General features: G+C 37.9%; 1 protein-coding gene across 1 annotated transcript in view; it reads left to right on the plus strand.

Annotated features, from left to right (window-relative positions):
* ATF6 (activating transcription factor 6) overlaps nt 1-21,032 on the plus strand; it is a 243,699-nt gene that overhangs the window by 19,299 nt on the left and 203,368 nt on the right. The window contains exons 2-6 of the mRNA XM_018046547.1: nt 2,478-2,554; nt 6,265-6,352; nt 8,275-8,375; nt 15,378-15,507; nt 16,116-16,319. Of these exons, the coding sequence (XP_017902036.1) occupies nt 2,478-2,554; nt 6,265-6,352; nt 8,275-8,375; nt 15,378-15,507; nt 16,116-16,319 (600 nt within the window). The remainder of the gene's footprint in view (nt 1-2,477; nt 2,555-6,264; nt 6,353-8,274; nt 8,376-15,377; nt 15,508-16,115; nt 16,320-21,032) is intronic.

Raw genomic sequence — 21,032 nt, forward strand, 5'->3', positions numbered from 1 at the left:
TTAGCAGACAGAGCTAAGAAATACATGTATATGTATGTGTGTGTGTGTGTGTACACACATACAAAATCTGTAATTCTTTCTGTGTGTAAGTATTTTTTAAAAATGTGCCCATATTAATGCTTCTAATACCAGTCCAACACCTTAGGATTCTTTTATTCTCTTCCCTTTTCACATTTGTAAGTGCTTTTTCAAACAGTGAGGAACCTAGCTCCAATTATTTTAAATATTTTTAGTCATTTGCTTTATCAAAGAGCACATATTTTTGGTATTATTACTCTCCTAACCACTTGGGCTGTTTTTTACATCTGCCACCCTGTGCCTCCTCCCACTGGCTGCATTTTCTTGGCAGCTGAGGCATGCCTACACCTCCACTAGGCAGCCCCCTCTCTGGCATCATCCTATTTCCTTGGGTACCAGGCACATTTTCACAGATGATGACACAAAAAACCCCATCACCCTCCTTGCTCTGCTGACATCTCTGTTCAGAAGAGCTGGGGAAGAAAGGAAAGATGGAAAGAGTTGGAAGGATGAAAAAGAAAGGTAAGAAGGAAGATTACTAATACATATTTTGAAGACAGAGCTGAGAGGATTTACTGGTAGATTGAATACAGAGAATGAGGAAGAGAAATAAACAATGACTCTTAAGGTTTTTGACCTGAGCTGCTGGGGTAATTGGATTGTCATTAACTGAGATAAAGGCAAAGCCGTAGGAGGTTTGCTGAAGGATGATTTGAAGCTCAGTTTGGCTGTGTTAAGTTTGAGATGCCTTTTAGATACTCAAGAGGAGATGGAGAGTACTTACTCTGTTTATACATCTTGAGGTATAGATTGGAAATGTTTGTTTAGGAATCCTTGGCATGTCCATGCTGTTTAAAGCCACGAACTCAGCTGAAATCACAAAGGGAGCAGAATAGATAGAAAAGTTTGCACTAAGCCCAGGGACAATTTCATATTAAGAAGATAAGGAAGAACCAGCAAGATAGGGCCAACCAGTGAGGTGGGAGGAAAAACCAGGTGAGGATGATAATTTGAAACCAAGTGAGGAAAATGCTTCAATTAATATGAAAGGATCAACTGTTTCAAAGCTGTTGAGAGTAAGATGAGGACCATGAATTTACTATTCAGTTTAGCAAAGGAGAGGTCATTGGTGACATTAATAACTGGTGTGTATGCATGTGTGTGTGGGAGGGGAGCTTGGTTGGAATAGGTTCAAGAAGGAAAGGGAGGAGAGAAATGAGAGGCAGCAGATAAAGAACTCTTTCAAGGAGTTTCAGCCTGTGTATAAGGCACATAGTCACAGTTAGCTACTTATATGGGTTTTTTGTTTTGTTTTGCTTGACAGCTGAGTTTAAGGTAGTCCTTTTTTGAGGGTTATATGAATAACGTTTCATTATCACTGCACACAACATATTTTGCTATGTACTATTTTGTTTTAGGTTGGTGAAATGTTTCTACCACTGGCTGAGTCAAGGATAGACTGGCAGTGCAATTCCTATATATGTGGAGTAAGGAAACCAGCAGAGAAAATTTCAGTGGCCTGATGGTAGGGAGTACAGAGGCCAACTTAGACTGGCAAACTCTTCAAAGCACTTGAAGTTGTTAAGATGTTAGAGAAAATAGATACTTTACAATCAGCCTTGTTTGGCCTTATCAGAATCTTGACGTTCTGTGTTCATGTTTCTTGGTTTATAATGCAGTCTCATTAGGAAATTGGAACATTGTTAGATTTGCTGAAATAAATTCGATTTAGATAAGTTCTTTATTGTTTGGATAGAAAATTGGTTGTATCTTTAATTTAAGGCATGGATGGTAAATACTTGATACTGCTGCTGCTAAGTCACTTCAGTCGTGTCCGACTCTGTGCGACCCCATAGACGGCAGCCCACCAGGCTCCCCTGTCCCTGGGATTCTCCAGGCAAGAACGCTGGAGTGGGTTGCCATTTCCTTCTCCAATGCAGGAAAGTGAAAAGTAAAAGTGAAGTCTCTCAGTCGTGTCAGACTCTTAGCGACCCCATGGGCTGCAGCCTACGTGGCCTCTCCGTCCATGGGATTTTCCAGGCAAGAGTACTGGAGTGGGGTGCCATCGCCTTCTCTGAAATACCTGATACATGTTCTGTCATATTCCTGTCCTGTCATCACTGCTGATCAACTCTGTCACCTTTTTTGTGCTGAGTCCAGATGAAGCCTCAGAATTTGTGTTAGTAATGTTCCAGAAAGTCACTATCAATTAGTCCAATATGACACGGCAGGACATTTTTTAATCCTTGGTATAATGGTTTAGTTCACAAGATAAAAAGTATATGGAAAATAACACATATGTGAGAAATTAGCCTTGCACCGGCTGTTATTCACACTGCTGCTGCTGCTAGAATGGCTAATGGGAAACTCTAATAGAGTTGGCCCAAGGACACAGCACTTATTCTCTAGTCAAAATGCTGAATTAACAGGAAATATGTATTGTTTTCTTTTGTTTCAAGATTCTGCCCTGTTTGCTGAACTTGGCTATTTCACAGACACTGATGACCTGCAGTTGGATGCAGCAAATGAAACTTATGTAAGTATTTATTAGGGGAGAAATATTGAAAAATGTGATATTTAATCTTTAACTATTGCAAGACGATTTCAGAATAACACCTTTAGGCTGGTTATTTAAGTTTAAATAACTTTTAGGGTTAAAAATGAAAGTTAGTTGCTGTTTTGTTGTCAGTGAATGTACAATTGTAGAAATTGCTTTGGTCTTGGCATGTAGAAGACATATATTCCAAGTCTGCCTTTGGCCCCAGGAGTGGGTAACCTTGGAGAAGTTACTTAACTCCTCGATGCTAAGTCGCTTCAGCCGTGTCCGACTCTGTGCGACCCCATAGACGGCAGCCCACCAGGCTCCCCTGTCCCTGGGATTCTCCAGGCAAGAACACTGGAGTGGGTTGCCATTTCCTTCTCCAATTCATGAAAGTGGAAAGCGAAAGTGAAGTCGCTCAGTTGTGCCTGACTCTTAGCGACCCCATGGACTGCAGCCTACCAGGCTCCTCCATCCATGGGATTTTCCAGGCAAGAGTACTGGAGTTGGGTGCCACTGCCTTCTCCGACTTAACACCCTACATCTTGGTTTTTACACATATTTTGCTGCAAAGGGAAATAATGTGATGTTCAGGGGTATATGTGAGTCGTGGATCTAATTAAGAGAACTCACCGGGCATCCCCGGTGGCTCAGTGGTAGAGAATCTGCCTGCCAATGCAGAAGGCTCGGGTTTGAGCCCTGGTCTGGGAAGATCCCACGCGCCATGGAGCAACTAAGCCCAAGCACCACATCTACTGAGCCTGTGCTCCAGAGCTCAGGAGCTGCAGCTGTGGATCCCACATGCCACAACTGTTGAGGCCTGTGGCACTAGAGCCCATGCTCTGAAACAAGAGAAGCCACTGCAGTGAGGAGTCTGCATGCTTCAACTAGAGAATGTCTCCCTCTCGCCACAACTAGAGAAAAGCAGCGAAGATCCAGCACAGCACCCCCACCCAAAAAAGGAGTAAATTATAAAACTTTTTTTTTAAAAGAGAACTTGCCAACTTCCTTTTTTAAAGTTAAGAATCCTTAGTGTTGAAAGCTCTGAAACTTAGAAATGTCCTTACTTTTTGCCTTTGAGTAGTTGGAAGTATGCATAAAGGTTGTTATAGCACTTTTGAGTCCTCAAAAGTAGCTTAGATTTTTTTTTCCTTTTCTCCTTTTCTGGGTTAGTATATGTGAAGCTGTTTGGCCTGAGCTCTTATTTTGTTTTCTTCTTTAATGGATGAGGTGCTGTTTGACTTGGGAAGTAGTTCAAGTGAACAGAGTGATTTTATATGCACATCAATCAGGTTGAATATTTGTCAGTTATTTTTTAAGCTTTTATTAAAAGTAAAGCTTGCTTGATGAGTTTGACTTTCTCAAAGAATAATTTAGCAGTTGTTTTACCACGAATCAATAGAGAGTGAAACACATGTTTTAAAAAATCAATTCATGAGATTTTTTGTTGTTGTTGTCTTAAACAATAGTCTTTATGTTTACACAAAGTAGTACAAAGTGAGGCAGTTCCTCAAAGGGTGACTTGGAGCTAGAAAATCCATCCTAAGCGTGAAAGTGTTAGTATTAGTTGGTAAGTTGTGTTCAGCTCTTTGCGACCCCATGGACTGTAGCCTGCTCAGGCTCCTCTGTCCATAGGATTTCCCAGGCAAGAATACTGGAGGTCGTGGGGGTGTTTAGTTGCTAAGTTGTGTCCAACTCTTGCGACCCCATGGACTGTAGCCTACCAGGCTCCTCTGTCCATGGGATTCTCCAGGCAAGAATACCAGAGTGAGTTGCCATTTCCTTCTCCAGGGGATCTTCTCGGCCCAGGAATTGAACCTGGGTCTCTCTCTACGAAGGAAGCCCGTGCTGGAGTGGGTTGCTAATCCCTTCTCCAAATGCATAAGATTTTAATGGTTTCATTTACTCTATGAGATGCTTTATAATGTTGTCTATAATTAAGTTGGTTTTTAATATCGACTGGTTGGTTAAGCAACTGATGTTTTTTTCATAACCTCCAGAGCCTAGTCTTTGAGAAACAATATATTATATTTGAAAGATTCAGGGAAATATGATTCTGATTTTATAACTAACATTCTGTTACCTCAAAGAAGTCATTCAGTCTTTCAGTTTCTTAGTTTTTCTGGTGTAAAATAAGAGATTGGATTAAATCATCTTAGAGGGCCTTTTCTAGTTTTACAACCATCATTCTTCTACATGGCGGTACAGTTTCCTTTGAGAAGTTGTTGAAGAAGCAGAGTATATAAGTATCAGCATGTTTTGCTTTACAATAAAATGGGCCTGTGAAATTTGCAACCAGATAAAATTCTTATGCTGTAAAAGGTATTTGACTTTTTTGGCTCAAGATTGAGTATGAAGCATCCCTGAAGTAGGTCACGCCACTACTGAGCATGTTACAAAGGATTGCTAGTAATCAGGCAAATATTGCTCAATTTACTTGCACTACGAAAGTTTAAAGATTTTTCATTGCTGAAAGTATGAGGCTGTTTAATTTTTTATGTATAGATTCAAATATGAGGAAAAAACCAAAGGAGATTGATTTAAAAGTTGTTTCTTTCATAATTTAAGTAGTTTTTTCTTTTTTCTGTGTGCACTTTCATGCATTCTCGTAAGTAACTTGCACTAATATTTTCTCAGTTCAGGGCAGTATGATAAGAAAAGTTTCCCTTCTTCTGTTACATTCTCAATAAAAAATAAACCAAATAATAGACATTTGGAAGGATAATATTCTAGAAATTATTACTAGTGGTTGTTAATAGTTACTAGATTAATCTTTCCTTTTTGCCTGAGGTTTACTTTCTTTTTTGTTGCTGTTTTATTATTTGTCACATTAAGTTAATACCGACTACCTTTTGACTTGTTGTACTGTTTATATATTAAGTTTCCTTTTGTTCTTATCTCTGTGACTTCAGACATTTAAAATAGTAGTGATACTGTCTCAAGTGATATGGGGGTTCTGAAATCATGTGTTAGTTCTTTATTGATGTATATGGTAGAAAATAGTTATGACCCAGAATATACTTATATTAAAAGAGTTGTCACCTAAATGACAGGAAGCTAAGAGCCCCTTTAAAAGGTTTATTGATCCCTGTTTGAGAAACTTGGTTTTATCTTCTAGGATTAAAAAAACATTAGAAATTTGAAAACTATGGACCAGTAAAAAAGATAAAATTGCCCGTCCTCCTATGGATCTCTTCCTTCTCCCATAACCATTTTAATATTTGGTGTATCTGAAGGTTCAGTTAGTCTCTTTATGATTCCTGAATGCCTTTTGGATACATCTGTATTCTTTGCATTGCATATAGAGATGATTTGATAAATAGGCATTTGCTTTGACTTTTTTTCTTTAGTGACAGTGGGAAAACTTATTATACTGTATCTCTTTTATGACAAAACACATATTTTGTGTTAATATTTTGTGACTCTTGTAATAATCTCTTTTCATTGAAAAGAATGAGACCAACTGAATTTTTCAGATAGATGTTGACTCCATTACCTCCTCCCTAGTTATCACTACTGTGCTTAAAGTGACTAAATTGGTTTATCTCTAAGTATCTAAGATATATTCTCAAGATGAATTGATGAACTTAGAAAATTATTTTTACTAATTTGGGTAATAGTTATTTTTGGCAAGTTGTTTCTGTTAGTTTGATTTCTGGATGTATATATTTTAATCTGATATTCTTTTGCTGATTTGAAATCTACAGGAAAGTAATTTTGATAATCTTGATTTTGACTTGGATTTGATGCCTTGGGAGACAGGCATTTGGGATGTCAACAATCACTTCTGTACAGGTAATGATGTATTTCATTGATAAAAACTTTAAATGGATTATTTTATGGTTTGGTAATAGTCAAAATTAGGTGGGGTTATTGGGCTACTTTTATTTGTTAAAAATTCCAGGGACTACATTCTACTTCTGGTATGGCCAGGCATACATAAATTTCTTGCCAAAATAGATATAAAGAATTTCAGAGTTATGGCAGAGTCACATAATGAATGAAAAATTTATAATTCAGAAATATCGATTTTGAATTATATGTAATATTCTATAAGAGATTAACCATGTGAGAATTAAATAGGATTTAGCCAATCAAAGGGAAGAGACTTGGGATTATCAGAACCTAGGACCTTAGTGTAGCTGTCCCACATATACCCTTCTGAGGAGGAAACACTACTTGGATGATGCCAGTATCTGCAAGGGGCCCACTGAACTGGGTTTTGGGTGTACTGAAAAAAACTAGAACCTAAAGCAAACTGTCCCTTCTGGGATAAAGCTGATGGAAGGATGAAAAAAAAATCCCTTCTCCCCCGTTCTACCTTAAGAAGCATCTTTCTAGAATCTCCTATTGATAGGACCTAAAAGGAAGCCAGCTGGGACTTGTATTAATTTTCATCACAGACTATAGAAAGTGAACTGGAGCTGAGAAACAGTGGGTAATTAACCAGCACGTTCCCCCATCTAAGCTATAGTCCTCCCTTTCTGTTGCAATTCCTGTTCCCCTTCATTTTATATATTAGTATATCTTGCTCAATTCCCTTCTTTCCTCATAGAATATGGACTACACAAGGTCAGTGTTCTCATTACTATTGTGTAACAAACTTCTCTAAAACTTAGTGGGTTAAAACAACCGTTTTATTAGGCTCCCAGAATCTATGGGTTAGGAATTTGGACAGGATACATTAGGAATTTCTTGTCTCTGTTCCATGGTGTCCAGACATCATCTGGGAAAATTTGGAGGTTAGGGTAGCCTGACATCTAGGGGCTCGGACTACCTTAAGGCTTCTTCCCTCACATGTCTGATGCCTGTTCTGAAATGATGTGAAGACTTGAACTGCCAGTGTGGGAGCTACTCCTCAAAACCTGGTGGTCTCGTGGTAATCAGGATTCAAGGGCTCAAACGTGAGTCTTTCAGCTACCTAATGTAACCCAGACTTGGATTCACATATCATTACTCCCATACTCTCTTGATTCAGGAAGTCATAGGCTCACTTAGATTCAAACAGAAGAGAATATAGCCACTACATCTTGATGGGGAAGTGGCAGGATCACAGTATAGATCATGAGACATGGTAGATATTTTGCTCCTAACTTTGGAGAACACAGTCTGGCACAGATTCTTCTCTCCTTCCTTCCTACCCTGTTAGAAATTTGGCACTGAGGCACACTGCTTGGGCTGAAGTTGATCAACACATTTTAAAAAATAGTTCAAAAGATAGGAACATTTTTGTATTGTAATTTTATTGTCAAAAATGCTTTCCACAAAAATTCTTTCCTGTTTCTTATGCTTTAAAATTATTTTTGGGGAAAATCTATAATTTTTTGCATATGGCATAATATTCAAAAGATACAAAAAGTAAATGTCTCCTTTGGCTTTTGTCCCTCAGCCAGCAAGTTCTGCTTGCTGGAGACAAGCACTGTGACCAATTTCTTAAGTTTATCTTTCAAGAGTTTTAGTGCAGATGTTAGTAGTAGTATGCACATATGTATTTATATGTATATATACACATATAAACATACATGTAAATTTATTACACAGATGGAAGCATATTGGATATACTATTTTCTGCATCTTGAATTTTCACTTGATGATATATTTTGGTGACCTTAACTTCTATATCTGAATTTTGAGAGTAGATTTAACCTTCTTTCTTATTTATTCTGAGTTTATATTGTCCAGTGGGAAAATTTTTGCTTCTCCTTTTCCAATTAAAGATATAAAGACAGAACCTCAGCCACTTTCGCCAGCCTCCTCAAGTTGTTCAATCTCATCTCCTCAATCAGTGGACTCTTGCTCATCAACTCAGCATGTTCCTGTAAGTAACTAGTCTTTTACAATGATTTTGGTTATAGTGGAATCTGGGAAATATGTATATGGGGAAGGAAGTTAACTTTTATTAAGTGCTAATATAACTCTTATCTCTTTTAATCCTGAGGAAGGACCTTGAGGGAGTTAGAGAGTTGTTAGTCTCTTTGATTTTGCCATCCTTCCATGTTCTTGTCTTTATAATTTCGTTCTTTCATTGTACTTAGCAGTGTTCAGTATTTTTTGTTTATGGAGCTTACTGTCTTTTCTTCATGCTACACTCTTTCCTCCCTGTTAGGATGTATGTTCTTTAAGGACATGTCTGTCTGTGTGACTCCTTAGCCATAAAACCTAGGATGGTCTCCTTAGCTCAGGAATGCCTGCTGCTGCTGCTGCTGCTGCTGCTGCTGCTGCTGCTGCTGCTAAGTCGCTTCAGTCGTGTCCAACTCTGTGCGACCCCATAGACGGAAGCCCACCAGGCTCCCCCATCTCTGGGATTCTCCAGGCAAGAACACTGGAGTGGGTTGCCATTTCCTTCTCCAATGCATGAAAGTGAAAAGTGAAAGGGAAGTCGCTCAGTTGTGTCCGACTCTTAGCGACCCCATGGACTGCAGCCTACCAGGCTCCTCCATCCATGGGATTTTCCAGGCAAGAGTACTGGAGTCGGGTGCCATTGCCTTCTCCTCAGGAATGCCTAGCACTATCTTTTGAATGAGTTAGTAAGGTTTTTTACAAAACCTTAAAAATGCTTCTGCTCTTCATCTAGGAAAAAATTCTTGAGGGCAGGAAAAGAAAATACCAAAGGACTTAGGCATTTTTTGGAATGGAGAAAGGAAAAAAAAAAAGAAAAATTTAAATTAATGTTTCAGTATATTGTATCTGATGTAAATTGAGGTATCTTCATTCTGGTGTGATTTACATGTAGTCAGTTACTAAATCCTGATGATTTTATCCGCTTAGTATCTCTAGGATTCATCTTCTCCACCCTGCCAGGCTATCATCACCTCTTCTGGAGTAAGGCAATAGAATTTTGACTGGTCCCTCTGCCTCCTAATTCCACAGACCTTTCTTAGCAGAGGAATCTTCAAAGAGAAGTCTTTAAGATGGTGTCAGTTTTTTGCTTAAAACCTTCCCAACCGTTACAAGGACAAAATCCAAATTGCTAGTGTAGTAGGCCCTCCATGACCCGGCCCCTGCTTACCTTTCAGTCTTGCTTCTCACTGTCCTTCCTTCCTACCTTCTCACTCCTCTTCGCTTTAACTCCAAGAGCTCCTGTGTGCTCCAGTCTTTCAACAACTGTGCCAGGAGCTGTGTGGAACACCACCAGTGAACACGGGCAGTGAGACCTCTGCTTCTACCATTTTACATTTCTGTACATGCTCTTCCTTCCAGCAGAAATAGCCTTTTTTCTTCCCTTCCCTTGGAAGAAGGTAGCATGTTACATCCCTGTTCTTCACTTTGTTTATTTAACTTAGTGGTATATATCCTGGAGGTAACTACAGTTTCAGGTTATAGATTCTTTCCCATTCCTTTTTATGGCTTTATAGTATTCTGTTGTGTGGTTATATCATACTTTATTCAATGATTTCTGTATTGATGGACATATGTGTTGTTTTCAGTCTTTTCTGAACTCAAACAATGTTGTAATAAATAACTATATACATAGGACACTTCATATTTTTGCCAGGATATCTTGGGGATATACTCCTAAAGAGAGATTGCTGAGACCAAGGTGATTTTTAATGTTACTGTTTATTGCCAAATTTCCCTCCAAGGGTTGTACAGTTGTGTATTCTGACCAGGCAATAAGTAAGAGGGCCAGTTTTCCCTTTATTGCTACATACCGTTAGCATGTTTTGTTTTCTGTTCTTTTATTATAAGTATGGTTGGACATCTTTTGGTATATTTCATATGTATAATGCCTATTTGCATTTCTTTTTATGAACTGTCAAATTTTTGTCCATTTTTCTGTTGGATTGTATTGGTCTTTTTCCCTTCAATTTTTAAAGTGTTTTATTACATATTAGAATTATTAGCGCTTAGGTTGTGAAATGTTACAAGTGTTTTCTTCTCTAATTTGTCACTTTCTTTAAGCTTTATTTCCAGTGTTTATTTTCTCTAGGGATACTTTTCTCCACAGCTGAATGACCAATCTTTTATTGCTTTTGTTGTTGTTGTTGCTCAAAGGAGGGTTTTAAATGCTTAGAAGTTATACTATTTTTATTCTTGTCTTCTTGCACGTGTATATATATCTGTGTATATATATAGATAGATGTGTGTGTGTGTATATATATATACACACATATAGATAGATATGTAGATATGTAGATAGATAAATAGACGGACAGATGAGAGAGAGAGAGTTTGGAAAAACCTCAAACTTGCAGAAATGTTATGAGTACATTACAAAGAACTTTTCCCCCCTGAATCATTTGAGAGTAAGTTGCCAACCTGATGCCTTGTCACCCCCAGATACTCCAATGTCTACTTCCTACAAGTAAAGCTGTGTCTTCTAGTCATAATACAGCTATTAAAATCAGGAAATAAATGTTTATACCTTACTGTCATCTATCTTCAGCTCTCATTTAGATTGTGCCAGTTGTTCCAGAGATATCCCGTAGAGAGCAAAAGGAGAGCTAGTTGAGAATCATACATTGCATTTGGTTGTCCTGTCTCTTTAATCTCCTTCAGTTGGAATAGTTCATTCTTCCTTGACTTTCATGACTTGTCACTTTTGGAGATTAAAGACTAGTTATTTTATAGAATGTCCTTTGGTTGGGTTTGTCTGATGTTTCTTCAGGGTGAGATTCAGATTTTGTGGCAGGAATACCACAGAAGTGATGCTGGGTCTGTCTCATTTACTTTTGATGCTGTGGCATACTGTTTTCATTTGTCCTGTTGCTGATGAGGTTTGCTTTGTTCATTTGATTAAGGTGGTATCTTTCAGGCTATTCTACTGTGAAGTTGCCCATCTCCCTTTGCCATAAATGGGTATTTTATGAGAAGGTACTTTAAAACTATGTAAAAATATCCTGTTTCTCATCAGACTTTAAATTTATCCATTTCTTTGTTTATATCAGTATGGACTCATGGTTTCCTAGTTGATTCAACAGATTCAGTTCAGTTCAGTTCAGTTACTCAGTTGTGTCTGACTTTTTGCAACCCCATGAACCTCAGCACGCTAGGCCTTCCTGTCCATCACCAACTCCCAGAGTTCACCCAAACCCATGTCCATTGAGTCGGTGATGCCATCCACCTACCTCATCCTCTGTCGTCCCCTTCACCTCCTGCCCTCAATCTTTCCCAGCATCAGGGTCGTTTCCAGTGAGTCAGCTCTTCATGTCAGGTGGCCAAAGTATTGGAGTTTCAGCTTCAACATCAGTCCTTCCAATGAACACCCAGGACTGATCTCCTTTAGGATGGACTGGTTGGATCTCCTTGTAGTCCAAGGGACTCTCAAGAGTCTTCTCCAATACCACAGTTCAAAGGCATCAGTTCTTCTGTGCTCAGCCTTCCTTATAGTCCAGCTCTCACATCCATACATGACCACTGGAAAAACCGTAGCCTTGACTAGATAGACCTTTGTTAACAAAGTAATGTCTCTGCTTTTTAATATGCTGTCTAGGTTGGTCAAAACTTTCTTTCCAAGGAGTAAGCATCTTCTAATTTCATGGCTGCAATTACCATCTGCAGTGATTTTGGAGCCCAGAAAAATAAGTCACTGTTTCCACTGTTTCCCCATCTGTTTGCCATGAAGTGATTGGACCAGATGCCAGGATCTTAGTTTTCTGATTATTGAACTTTAAGCCAACTTTTTCACTCTCCACTTTCACTTTCATCAAGAGGCTTTTTAGTTCCTCTTCCCTTTCTGCCATAAGGGTGGTGTCATCTGCATATCTGAGGTTATTGATATTTTTCCCGGCAGTGTTGGTTCCAGCTTGTGCTTCTTCCAGCCCAGCGTTTCTCATGATGTGTTCTGCATATAAGTTAAATAAGCAGGGTGACAATATACAGCCTTGATGCACTCCTTTTCCTATTTGGAACCAGTCTGTTGTTCCATGTCCAGTTCTAACTGTTGCTTCCTGACCTGCATACAGATTTCTCAAGAGGCAGGTCAGGTGGTTTGGTAATCCCATCTCTTTCAGAATTTTCCACCGTTGATTGTGATCCACACACTCAAAGGGTTTGGCATAGTCAATAGATTATGGTTCATTATTTTGTTTATTCTGATTCTTACGTGGTCCTGGATTTTGCCGGTGCAGGCCCCTCCACGTTGACTCCCGTGTTCTGGGCTTTGACAGCCCCCCTCAGGCTGGTGCGATATGGACGCAGCCACCCCTCACTCTGGCTCCCCGGGCTTGGCTGCCTGCGCCTGCTCCCTCCCCTTGGACTCTGACGCTCCGCAGGCTGCCTCTCTGCGTCAGTGCTTTCCTTGCACTGCCCCATCTAGCGGCTTTAGGGTCGAATTATTCAGGAGGTAGTAGTTTCTAAGTGACTTGTTAATATATATATTTCCTCAGGTTTTATTTTTAATTTTCCAATCTCTGATCCATTTGGAGTTATCCTGGTTTATGATGTAAGATACACATCCAAGTTTTTTGTTTTCCTCAAAGACTATCAGAAGGACTATTCCAGTACCATTTATTAAAGTTCATTTTTTTCTCACTGATTTCAGTTTTGTGTATGTGTTTTAAACTTATGTAAATGGTATTATATCAGATCTCTTTATTTCTTACTGTAAAAAATTAGCACAGTGTTTTTAAGATCTGTTCATATTGCTCTGTCTGCATCAGTTTGTTGAATGTAACTGCATAACACTTCACCTGCATCACAATGAACATTGTCATAGTTGTCCCCTTGTAGGCTAAGAGGTGACCTTAACGTGAAGTGCTAAGGACAAATCTAGTTTTAATTTTCACTGTATAAATGAACCAGTTTCCCAGTTGTATTGCCTTTGTAATCATCTTGTTAAAGAATATTATATTATATGTTTCTCTGTTACTAAGGTTTTCTCTCAGTTAAGTTTTATCATTTTCTTCCTATAGATCTTGTACATTCTTTAGAAAATTAATTCCTAGGTATATTATAATTGCATTACTATTATGAATAAACTATTTTTATTATATTTTCTAAGTGATTATTAGTACATTTTTATAGTGAAAATTTTTTGTTGGTTCTTAAATGTGTTTAGATAGCATATCATCTTGCAAAACAAAAGCACTTCTGTCTCACTTTAATATTTGTTCCTTTTATTTTAGTTTCTGCTATAATTATGTTTTCTAGAATTACAGAAAAAGCAATTATTTCTTTCTTGTCCCAACTTTAATGGCAAAGTATTAGTATTTTACCATTAAGTATGACCTTGGCTATTCAATTATACCATGCTTTTTTTTTTTTCAAAGTGTTAAATCATCCTTCCAGTTCTTATTTTCTAGGACTTTTACGAAGAATCTTCTCAGAGTTTTATTAAATGCCTTTTAAGCATCTAAGGCCATAAAGATAATCATTTCCTCCTATATTATCTCTTACTGTTTCCCCACCCCCAAATGTATTGTTATTCAATACACTGTAAGGTTCATGCAGTCCTGGGTTTTGGCTACATGATGATAGGTGTTAGGGATGAGTGAATGAAACAGTTCTCATCCTCACCAGCATGACTGAGAGTGACTATTTCTGCCACATGCTCTTTCAGGTTATTTTGACTTTTCGTATCTGATGATTAAAAAAAAAGATTTTCTTTTAAATTTGCCTTTGGCTACCATTTGCATTTCCTTTTCAGTGAAATGATGACTCCTGTCCTTTGTTCATTTTAGGCAAATATTTTCTCTCAATATATATCTTTTAACTTTGTTTATGGCCTGTTTTTTTATTATAAAATAATTATTATTCAAATCTGTCTTTTTCTTTATGGCTTCTGGATTTTTGACTTAAGGGGGCCTACATCATGCTAAGAGCAAACAAGTATTCTTTTAACTCTTCTTTCAGTGATCTTTTAGATTCTTTTGAAGATGATATGATGTATGTATGTAAATGTATATGCCTATTTATTTATTATACATAACATCTTTCTCTCTTGGAACTGAAATGCAACTTTATCTTATGTTGCTGCTGCTGCTGCTGCTAAGTCGCTTCAGTCGTGTCCACCTCTGTGCGACCCCATAGACGGCAGCCCACAAGGCTCCCCTGTCCCTGGGATTCTCCAGGCAAGAACACTGGAGTGGGTTGCCATTTCCTTCTCCAATGCATGAAAGTGAAAAGTGAAAGTGAAGTCACTCAGTCATGTCTGACTGTTAGCGACCCCATGGACTGCAGCCCACCAGGCTCCTCCATCCATGGGGTTTTCCAGGCAAGAGTACCAGAGTGGGGTGCCATTGCCTTCTCCATATCCTATGTTAAGTTTCTGTATTTTAGCAAAATGAGACAGATCCACTGAATATTGAACTTTGGAAAATATTAATATTTGTATATCTCTGCATTATTTATTTACCCATTAAATGAAATAGCCCTGCTCCTTTCAGGGTTTTTCTTTCAAACATTAGGGACAAAGGTAGTGTTAATAAATAGAAAAGGATGAAAATAGAAAGAATTATTTGCTTTTGAAATTCCTGTAAGTCTGAATAAGAGATAGTGGGGAAAAGATATTAGCATTTTAACTGTAATTCTATAATGATATTAAATGTTTGTATGGCTAGGAATCAAGTAAAATATAAAGTTTGTGGGAGAAAATGTAGAAGCAGATCGAATCAGTGATCGTATCTTTAATATAAGAGGGTTAAATAGACATACTTCGTTTTTAGTTATTTTTACTTTAGTATTGATGGATAATATTGATTTATCCATCCTCTCTTAGTGCTTACTGTATAGATATAGTTGTAATATATCACACCTTTGACTTGAAATTATCTTGAAGTGTTTCTGTTTGTACATGGATCTTGCCTCTCTTTCTAAGCCATTTTCTGCTCAAGGATACTATTCTTCTGCATGAATTTATTTGTGTTTTATTTTACTGCAGGAGGAGTTGGATTTGTCTTCTACTTCTCAGATGTCTCCTCTTTCCTTATATGGTGAAAGCTCTAATAACCCCTCCTCAGCAGAACCACTGAAGGAAGACAAGCCCATCATTGGTCCTAAGAGCAAAACTGGTATTACTCCATCTGCTAACTTCTCTTATTTGTATTGTAGACTGAGTGTAAGCGCCATATCTTAAAAGAAAATGTTGCGTTAAGTGTATGTTTATTAAGCTAGCTTGCTGTTTTTAAACTAGTGGACCTATATCCTTTGTTGTGAACTTTAATATGAAGAGGAAAGGGAAAAAATGATCTTCTTTGGTTGTCTCTGTCTTTAAAGGTGAATGATGCTCTAAAATAGATTTAGGGCCCCATCTTCAGGAGAAATTTCAAAGTTTCATCTAAAGAAGTTAAATGTGAGGCCTATTTGCCTGTGACATTTGTTAACCTCATTCACCTCAATGCTTTATTCAGTGATTTTAGCCGTTTTTCTTTATTGGTTCCTGTGTCCCCTTTGCAAAGCTGTAGCTTGGTCAGAAAGGAAGACCTCAGATTGAGGAGTCTTCTTCAGTCCACTAAGATAAAATTCTGTTTTTCAGTACATTAAGCTATGCTTAAACTTCAGTTAAGGGTAGTCAGATGTTAAGATAATGTGTAGAGAAAGGTGTATAATAGAATCTGCTTTCTAGGATTTGCTTAATTGCACTTAAATTATATTTGTGGTTTGTTTGGTTTTTCTCCAGAAAATGGACTGACTCCAAAGAAAAAAATTCAAATAAATTCGAAACCTTCAATTCAGCCCAAGCCTTTATTACTTCCAGCAGCACCCAAGACTCAAACAAACCCCAGCGTTCCAGCAAAAACCATCATTATTCAGACACTACCAACACTTATGCCATTGGCAAAGCAGCAACCAATTATCAGTATACATCCTGCACCCACTAAAGGTACCTGAATGGAATCTGATGCTCTCTATGTTTAATTGGAGGACACTGAAGCGTGTGTTATATGATTTGTTTTAATGCAGGGTATAATTTCTGAGCACATGCTGGGTGTGTGTCAAGAATGTCCTTGGCTCTGAGGAGGTTACAGAGATGATTAATACGTGGTTCCTGTCCTAACAAGGGAGGTAGCTATCCAGATCAATTATATCTGATACTTCTCTTTTCTCACAGTTTTAGTGAAAACACCAGTCTCTAAGGCTTGGGATTTTGTGAAGAAGAAAATCTGGAAAACTTTCTTGATGCTATTGTATTCTGAGATTTTTGGGTCTATGAATTTTTTTTCTTTTTAAGGAGAGGTTAGTATTTAAAATACGATGGTTCATTTCAGGTCTAATAGGTGTGTTTTGACAATAGAATCAGACTCTTAAATCTCCGAGTAGTAGGAAGCATCGTTTAACAAACATGAGCTTGTACGGGCATTAAATACCTGAACCTCTGACTTTAAGCCATTAAGAATGTGTGTTTCTATATTTCGTCCACTAGATGGCCTCGTATAGTTGATTCTATAAGAAGTTGAGGTCTGTCTTGAAAGAAGTTCAAGTCTGAGGATTTGGTACTGTTCACTTATAGGAATATGTATATATTTGTCACATATATGACCAACCTAGACAGCATATTAAAAAGCAGAGACATTACTTTGCCCAAAAGGTCTATCTAGCCAAAGCTATGGTTTTTCCAGTAGTGATGTATGGATGTGAGAGTTGGACCATAAAGAAAGCTGAGTGCCAAAGAATTGATGCTTTTGAACTGTGAGGTTGGAGAAGATTCTTTAGTGTCCTTTCCCTTGACTGCAAGGAGATCCAATCAGTCCATCCTAAAGGAAATCAGTCCTGAATATTCATTGGAAGGACTCATGCTGAAGCTGAAGTTCCAGTACTTTGGCCACCTGATGAGAAGAACTGACTTGTTGGAAAAGACCCTGATGCTGGGGAGGATTGAGGGCAGGAGAAGAAGGGGATGACAGAGGATGAGATGGTTGGATGGCATCACCGACTCGATGCACATGAGTTTGAGCAAGCTCTGGGAGTTGGTGATGGACAGGGAGGCCTGGCATGTGTAGTCCATGGGGTCACAGAGAGTCAGACAAATGACTGAGTGACTGAACTGACCGAACGTACAGGGTTCATTTGCACCCAGAGCTCTCTTGGGAAGATTATTCATCATTGTGCCTATATGATGTGTGTACACATGGCTAAAGCGAAACTTGTGCAGCCTTGTTTCCGTGGATTTATCTATTGGCACCAAGTAAGACTAGGTATCAGTGGGATATGGGTTATAAATAAATACCAATGTTACGTTTATGACTATATTTTCAGTTTTAGATTTTTAGCTCATTTCTTTGAAGCATGGTTATAATGAGGGCAAGGTCATAAATTTGATTTCCAGGTACTCTGTTAACTTTGCTCTATTCCATGGTCATAGACAGTATGGCATTGATAAAAAAAAACTAGGTGAGAGACTGGATGGATCCGTGAAAATTCACCAATCCCTTCCAGAAAACCCCAACCAAACAAACCTGAAATACCTGCCCTCTGAGGACAGGGTCAAAACACAGTCTTTTTCATATGAAAAATAACACTCCTGTCTAATGGGTATTCTTGTGACCTGTGAATGGATGTCATGAACTCCTTGAAATAAAATGCAAGATTTAGTGTATATTATTTGTGGATTTTTCTAGGGATAGTCTCCGAAACTTTCATCAGGATCTCAAAAATGTACATCGTCCCAAAGGCTAAGAATTTAAATGTGTGAAGAACTTTATTATAGTTTCCATAAGCTATTAAAACATATACATAAAAAGTAAAAGTTTGACATTAATATGATCAGTATGTAAAGCAAGAGGTGTTCCTAAGAATTTGCTCTTAGTAGACCATTGGTTATGTTTGAATGATAGAAAATCTTGCCTATAGCGAGAAGAGAAACTTCTCTGAGCAGTTGATCAGTTTCAGAGGCTTGAATCATACACTATTCAGAACTTCAGTGCTTTCCCATTATCTGAAAACAGTATTTATTTTGGGGGAGCATATGCTAATACAGGCCTTGTTACTATTTTTATAGTGTAATCTGGAGAGGTAATCTTGTAATAACATAACAGATTTAAATGTATAACTTCCAGTCTTCCATTTATTTGATAATGAGTAGAGAAGAAGAGAAATATAGGAAAGGCATTTTACAGTTAATCGATCTAAGTATCAGAAGTAAATATTTGTTATTAAAAAAGAAGTAATTTCTTTTTTTGGCTACACTGTGCAGCATGCGAGATCTTTGCTCCCCACTCAGGGATCAAACTCTTGCCCCCTGCATTGGAAGTGCAGTCTTAACCACTGGACTACCAGGCAAGTCCTGCAAAAAAGAAGTAATTCTTATAGGATTAAGTTCAAATTGTCTGGCTTGGAAGGTGAAACCCATCATGGTTTGTCTCCAGTTTAGTTTTCCAACTTTACCTTATAATAATAACTCTCCTTTCTATAAATCTTTGGTTCAACTAATTTGGCTATTGTCCATTACATTTTCTTGTTTTTTTTCTAGTTTCTAGACATGCTGTTCAGTCTGCCTTAAATAACTTCTGCCTACTTCTACATCTGTGTCCTATACATTCATTAAGATTCTTATGATAGTGCAGGTGAGAGGTGTTGAAACTTGGAGTATCATTGAAGATCCCGGATAGACAGTGGAGATGTTAGAAAGTGTAGAATCACAGGGGTTGGCAGTTAGGTGATGGGAATGGAGGACGGAAAAAGGGAAAGTATCCTCTCTTGGGCTTTTTGGGTAGATAGTGGTTCAAATCACTGAAATGGAGGATGGAGGTAGAATAACTTGTCCTCAGTCGTTCTGTTAATAGAGGCACAGTCAGAACTTGAGCCCAGATGGTCTGGCTCAGAGTCTGTGTAATTAATCACTATGTTCTATTGCCTCTGAAAGAATGCAAACAAGTGGTCCTGGATCTCAAGAATTGACTATCTAATTGGAAAATTATATCAATAGTTAAATAATAGTAACTATGAGAACTAATGAATTAATTATACATGAAATACCCTTATGAAAGTTATTATACATAAAAGATCAAGTGCCAGATACCATTCTAAGTGCTTAACTGTGTCATCTTATTTAATCCTCACATCAACTCTGTGAGGATAGGTGCTATTATTATCATCTTCCTTTTATAGATGAGAAAATTAATACACAGAGAAATTATTTCCTCTGTCACACAGCCATACTATTTCAGACAAAGAAGACATTCAATAAATGTTTGATACTAAGTTTGAAATGTTTGAAGATAATTGAAAAGGAAGACACTGACTATCACAATCAGTGAGTCATCCATAGTCAAAAGTATCCAGCCTTGTAACCAGCCGTGGTCCATGCAGGGGGATTTGTGTGTAATGCCAAAGAGGATTTTGAGCACGCTGAAATGGATAAACAGTGTTTTGGTATGCCCTTTTTAAGTGTTGCCACATGAGGAACAGTAGTAACTTATGTTCAGCTGCTAACTATTTAAGCCCTGAAACAGTTCTTTGCCTTGCGTTTTGTGATCTGGTGAGCATCTAGCATGTCAGATTTAGCAAGCCACCATGAACACACTGTAATAGAAATGTAGTTGCTTCTCCCCATTTTTTCTTGAACCCAAACTTGCCAAGACTATTCAGAGGATCATTGATTTAGATATTAAATAATTTGAGGTTAGTTGGGCACTCTGGGATGAAAGGGCTGGATGAGCATTTTTGAAAAAAAAGAGGCATCAATGGCCTGGAAGGACTTGGAGCCACATTTAGTATGCAGATCTTGCCTTGATATTGCTTCATCTCCCTTGCTCCATGCTACAGTTCTCTTAGCAAGGAGATGGTGATAACCAGACAATGAACACTACAGACTTGGATTATTTTTTGAATCAATTTTAAGAAATATTACAAAGCCATCTGCATGTGTTATCTGCCAATGCTTTAAATCTGTAACTGATGCTTAAAGTAGGATTGTTTTTTTGAAATGATTTCACTCTTTATGGTTACCACCTCCTCTGATCTTTGGAGTAATCCTCTAAATTCACTGAGCATTTTAGTTTTGAGGGGTGGCTCAGAGGGTAAAGTGTCCGCCTGCAATGCAGGAGACCTGGATTTGATCCCTAGGTCAGGAAGATCCTCTGGAGAAGGAAATGGCAACCCACTCCAGTACTCTTGCCTGGAAAATTCCATGGACAGAGAAGCCTAATAGACTATAGTCCATGGGATCGCAAAGAGTTGGACACGACTGAGCGACTTCACTTTCACTTTATCATAATTTTTATTTTTATTTTTATTTTTTATTTTTTAAATTTTAAAATCTTTAATTCTTACATGCGTTCCTAAACTCAGAAGATGTGGAACGCTGCTTCTGATAATGCTCTTTTCAAAGTATTGCTTTAAATCAGTTGTTCTCAACCGGTAGACTGTGGATCCCAGGGTATGGGTGGTCGGAGTGGCAGTAGCTTTTGGCTTTTTTGTAGGGTATCTGCAAATCCGTATTTTCTGTTGACTGGATAAATAATTTGTTTCATATATCTTTGCACTGATTTTTAAAAATTTTGTGGTTATACTTACGATAATAAATTCCAAATTCATTTTAAATCACTACTAAATTCTTACTAAACTTTTCTCATCACATATTTTCTCAGTCTACAGA

Source organism: Capra hircus, chromosome 3 (genome assembly GCF_001704415.2).
Source record: "Capra hircus breed San Clemente chromosome 3, ASM170441v1, whole genome shotgun sequence".
NCBI lineage: Eukaryota > Metazoa > Chordata > Mammalia > Artiodactyla > Bovidae > Capra > Capra hircus.